General features: G+C 48.2%; 1 protein-coding gene across 1 annotated transcript in view; it reads left to right on the top strand.

Moving 5' to 3' along the window:
* The window catches only part of CACNG8 (calcium channel, voltage-dependent, gamma subunit 8), a 35038-nt gene that overhangs the window by 24890 nt on the left and 4596 nt on the right, over positions 1–5552 (top strand). Inside the window, exons 3-4 of the mRNA XM_006868319.1 lie at positions 2375–2458; positions 4220–4360. Coding sequence (XP_006868381.1) covers positions 2375–2458; positions 4220–4360 — 225 coding nt within the window. The remainder of the gene's footprint in view (positions 1–2374; positions 2459–4219; positions 4361–5552) is intronic.

The following is a 5552-nucleotide window of genomic DNA, read 5'->3' as shown; positions in this document are numbered from 1 at the left end:
CGACTCGACGGCACTCAACAACAACCAACCGTTGCTATGTCTGGGCACGATGTTGGAGCTGCTGTATCAATCCATCTGATTAAGGGTCTTCAGCTTTTCCACTGCCTCTCCGTTTACCAAGTATTGACTTGTCTAAGGAATGTTTTTCCTCATTTTGAGTCATGCTCCATCAGTAAATGAAGATCTCCAGAGCTTACCTATAGCCACGTCATTAAGGTCAACTCTTACTCTGAGGATGGGAGCTCTACCCCAGTTGCCTGTTAAGTGCCTTTCTAACTGATGTGTTCATGTTCCAGCTCTATCTCAGACAATGTTTTGCTGCTGTTCAGAGGTTTTCAGTAGTTAATCTTTCAGAAGTAGTCCTCCTATTTCTTCTTCCTAGTCTACCTTCATCTGGAAGCTCCCCTGAAACCTGCCCAACATGGGTGACGCTGCTTGGATTTGAAATACCAGTAGTGAGCGAAGCTTCGTGCATCACAGAAACACACAGGCCACCGTAGTAGACAAGCCAACAGACCAGAGGTGGTCTATGAAAATTACCGCCTTGGAAACCCTATGGGGCAATTCTATTCTGCCCAACAGGGTCGCTATGAGTTCGAGTCAATTCCATGGTAGGGGGTTTGGCTGTTTTTATTTATTTTCTTTTCTTGGTTTTGGGAGTGGTAAAAATGGATAACGCATTTGGCAAGTAACCAAAGGTTAACTGATGAAACCTCCTCAGATAGTCTGCGTTGACATGGTTAGAAGAAAGGCCTAGACATCTGCTTCCGAAATGTGACAACTTTTAAAAAACGCTATGGAGCACTTCAACTCTGCAACACACAATGTCGCCATGAATCCTAATCGATTCCATGGTAACTTGTTTGGTTTTGGCGTGGAGAGACTACAACCCCCATGAGCCACTGGGGCTGCTCTCCTCGGTACTCTTGGGACATGTAGTCCCCAGTGCCTTAAAAGTCTTTGTTTTCTGATGAGGTTTCAGACTTGTCAGGAGGTCCAGAAGAGGCTAAGAGCACTCTGAATTTTATTTTATTTGATTTGAAATCTACACCCTGTGCCTTCTCGCGGGGGAAACAGAAGCCAGAACAGAGATCCTTGTGGTCTAGTGAGTGTCCTCTGGTGGCGCTGTAGGTTAAGCACTGGACTACTTACTTGGGGGCCTTCAGTTCAAAATCACCAGCCACTCCACAAGAAAAGAAAGAGGCTTTCGGTTCCCGTAAAGAATTTACAGCCTCGGAAACGCTCTGCTGTTGTTGTGAAGTGCCGTTGAGTCGATTCCAACCCATAGTGACTCTCTATAGGGTTTCCAAGGAGCAGCTGGTGAGCTTGAACCGCCGATCTTGCAGTTCAAACGACTTTTCAGTCTGGCGCAATAACCCGCAAGGACTGCACCAGGACTCCGGAAACCCCCTACAAGGTCACTATGACTCGATGGCAGTGGATAGTGTCTGAAATATTATTGTTAACTGCCATTGAGTGTTTCCAACTCATAGGGACCCTGTATAGAGTTTAAAAGGAGTGGCTGGTGGATCCGACCTTGTGGTTCAAATTGACCTTGTGGTCCAGTGCTTATCCTACAGTGGCACACTAGGACTCCGTCTGAACCATCTGAAGATGTTAGGTCCTCGTTTTTCTCTCTCTCTCTTTTTTTTTTTATTAAACAGTTGTAGAAACTGAACCCAAAGCCCAAATCCATTGTCTTTAACTCATTCCAACTCATGGCGACCACTTGTGTCTCAGAGTAGAACCATGCTCCAGAGAGTGTTCAATGGCTGTGATCTTTCAGAAGGAACTCTAGTTGTAGTCGTTTATTTGTTGGGCTGTTAACTGTAAGGTCAGCAGTTCAAACCTACCAGCCAATCCTCAGAAGAAAGAGGAGATCTTCTGCTCCCATAAAGATTTTTAAAAGTCCTGAATTGGCGCTGTGGGTTAATGAGTTGGACTGCAAATTTGGTTTGAACCTCAATGTCAGCGGTTCAAACTCACCAGCTGTTCCTCAGAAACCCTATACAAGGTTGCTATGGGTCGGAACCAACTCTGTGGCATTTAACAACAAAGATTTACTACCTCAGAAACCCTACATAGGGTCTTTGTGTGTTGGATTCTACTCGATGACAGTGAATTTTTTGGTTTGGTGATCTTTCAGGAGTAGATCACCAGGCCTTTCTTCTGCAGTGCCTCTGGGTGGATTCAAACGCCCAACCTTCCCAACCAGGGGCTAAGCTGAGACTGGGACCGCCCTTCCAGCTCCCCTTCAGTCCGCAGGGAGACGGAGTTCCGGGAAAGGAAAGGTCTCTTCTCAGGAAAGGGGAGCAGAGGGGGCGGGTTTTCCACTATGAAGCCTCCCTCCATCGTCATCCTCATCCCCCTCCAGGGTTGAAAAGAGGCGTCTGCGTGAAGATCAACCACTTCCCGGAGGACACAGACTACGACCATGACAGCGCGGAGTATCTGCTCCGTACGTGGGCGGTCCCGGGCGGACTGGAGGGTGGTGGTGGGGTGGGTGGGGGTCGGCACTTGGATCGACACACCAAGTTTAGCATTTCAGCCAATCCAATTGCATACATTGAGATCCTCTGCTTCCCAATTGGTTCAGGCATTCCCCTCTCACTCTTCTCTTTGAGGAAGATCCAAGAGGGTGTGTGTGTGTTGTGGGGTGGGGGTGGGGGTGTCCCTAGGTACTGATTGGTGCAGTAAATCTGGATTGTGATTGGCTTCGGATCGCAGGCTTGCGATTGGTCGCCGCGCTGTGGGGCTGCGGGGCAAACTGCGGCGGGGAGTAGCCACTCTCTGGAGCTGGCTCTAGGGAACCTGCGCTGTGATTGGAAGCTGCCGCGGGAAGGCGGCAAATCCTGAATTCTGATTGGCTGCTACTGTAGCCAGATTCAGAAGTGACAAGATGTGGTTGCCTGGGGCTTGGGGGGACTAGGGTTGAGTGGAATGGTCTGCAGATAGGGAGGAGAGAGGGAGCCGAGGGAGAAAGAGATGGAAAGATAGAGGAAAATATGTATTTAGAGAGACAGAAACTGAGACAGCGAGTCAACTAGAAAAAGCCAAGCAAAAAAGTAAGAAAGGAGAGAGCCAGAGATGAAAGACAGAGGATTATATGCATATATATCTTGACAGAATTACAAAAAGCCAAGCAGAAAAGGAGGGTAAGAGACAAAAAGATTGGCACCAAACAATAACCTATAACAGTATATTGTAGTTCCTGTTAAGTGCCATATATATATATTTATATATATATGATTTGTTGTTGTAAAGTGCCATCGAGTCGGTTCCGACCCATAGCGACCCTGTATAGGGTTTCCGAGGAGCAGCTGGTGAGCTTGAAGAAGAGATAATTAGGAAAAAAGCCAAGCAGGAAAGAAAAGAGGGAAAATTATATATAGTTATAGTATATAAGATTATGTATAGAGAGATAGGGATTATGAGAAAAAGCCAAGCATTAAAGGAAGACGGCGGGGGGGGGGAGGGGAGCATAAAGAGGAAGATAGAAAATTATATATATAAAATGGTATAAATATCTTGGAAACCAACCCAGGGATAAAAATAAGGGAGCTAGAGAAAGAAGGATAGGGATAGAAAGGTAGAGTACAATTTCTATAGAGAGAGAGGAGCTACAACTAGAAAAATCTATGCAGGAAGGGGAGGAAGTTGAGAGCGAGGAAAACGGAGGGATTATGAAATAGGGTGGGTGGGGGCTGGTGTGTGTGGAGGGTAGGGCGATTACGTATATATGAAGAGAGAGAAAATCAGGCAGCAAAGAGAGAATACAGAAAAATTGGGAGTGGGAGGGCTGACAGAAAGGGGGACTAGGAGAACTGGAAGAGATAGGCAGAGGAAGAGGGTGAGAATGGACCAGAAAGAAAAAGAGAAAGGGGGAGGGTCCTCTAAAGCTATAAAGATGTTCAGAGTAAAAAACAAAAAACAAACACACCACACAGAAGGAGAATGATATCAAGAAATAGAGGAAGGAAAGATTCCCATGGAAAAAGGTAGAGAGCGCAACAGGAAGATGGAATCAGACTGTGATATTAAAAAAAAAAAGAGGAGAGCGTTGGAGGGTGAAAGGGACGGTGGGGAAGAACAGACAAAAGCCAGAACGGAACCGGAGAGGGGCAATGGGACAGGCAGCTGGAGAGAAAAGGGTCCGTTGGCGTGCAGGAGACGCAGCGAGCTGGAGCGCACCGGCTCCCTGTCTCCTTCCTTCCTGCAGGAGTCGTCCGGGCCTCCAGCATCTTCCCCATCTTAAGCGCCATCCTCCTGCTGCTCGGGGGCGTGTGTGTGGCAGCCTCTCGGGTCTACAAATCCAAGAGGAATATCATTCTGGGCGCAGGGATCCTGTTCGTGGCAGCAGGTGAGAGGCAGAGGGAGGGGGCGGCGGATGAGGGTGGCCCAGTTGTGCGCGCGGGTTTGTGTGTGTGCACGCATGCGGGTCTGCAAAGCATCCCTGATCCGGTCGCCCCTTGGGCCCGGAAGCTATCTCGCCTCTTCCCAAGCTCCATCGCCAACCGCTGGGCAAGGTAGGTCTAGCCTTGGAGTCGTTTTCTTGGTTGAGTGAACCGAGGATCCATAAGTTCCTGGAGCGTCTTCCGGAACTCGGAACTCGGGGGAGGTTAGGTTCTAAAGCATGGGAGGAGCTTGGAAGAAGGGGTGGGGCCTTGAAGCTAGAAGAGCAGGGAAGGAAAGAGAGAAGCTGAATTAGATGTTCAAAGGACTGGAAACCTGATCTGTTTAGGGGGCTTCATCTCATAGACCTTGGGGAGTGGGAACACAAGGGGCTGCGTCAGGGTGGCTGGATGAGCCTGGGCCTGCTGCCTGTTTAAGGAAAGAAGGCTAGAAAAAAATGGACCAAGCAAGCCCTTGCAAGTTCAAAGCTACTAAGGCCTCAGTCGGAATCCCAGGGTAGCGCATTAGGATTAACACTGGACTGCTAACCACAAGGTCAGCGGTTCAAACCCTATACAGGATCTCTATGAGACAACATATTATCATTGGACATAATTATCAAGAGGGACCAGTCCTTGGAGAAATGCATTATGCTTGGTAAGTGGGGAAGGTCGGTCAGCCAAAAAGAGGGAGACCCCCCCCAACGTGATGGATTGGTACAGTGGCAGCAGCAATGGGCTCAAACATAGCAGTAACTGTGAGGATAGAGCAGGACCAGGCGGTGTTTCGTTCTGTTGTACATCAGGTCGCTGTGGGTCGGCACTGACTCAATGGCACCTAACAACAACAATATGAGACAAAAAGAAAGATATATATGTAAGGAATCCTGGTGTGGCACTGTAGGATAAGCACTGGACTGCTTCCCACAAGGTCAGTGGTTCAAACCCACCAGCCCTTCCTTGGAACCCCTTTACAAAGTTGCTCAGAGTTGGAATGGATGGGACAGCACTTAACAACAACAACAACAACAACAACAACAGAAGCTCAGTTAAGAGATTGGGCCATGTCAAGAATTAGAGTCTAGATTAGCAAAGACTCTTGTTGTGATGTGCCGTGGAGTCGGTTCCAACTCATAGCGACCCTGTACAGGGTTTCCAAGG

Source organism: Chrysochloris asiatica, unplaced genomic scaffold (assembly GCF_000296735.1).
Source record: "Chrysochloris asiatica unplaced genomic scaffold, ChrAsi1.0 scaffold00116, whole genome shotgun sequence".
In the NCBI taxonomy this organism is placed as follows: Eukaryota; Metazoa; Chordata; class Mammalia; order Afrosoricida; family Chrysochloridae; genus Chrysochloris; species Chrysochloris asiatica.
Note: the sequence above shows the minus strand (reverse complement) of the source record. Positions and strands in the feature narration are given on the sequence as shown.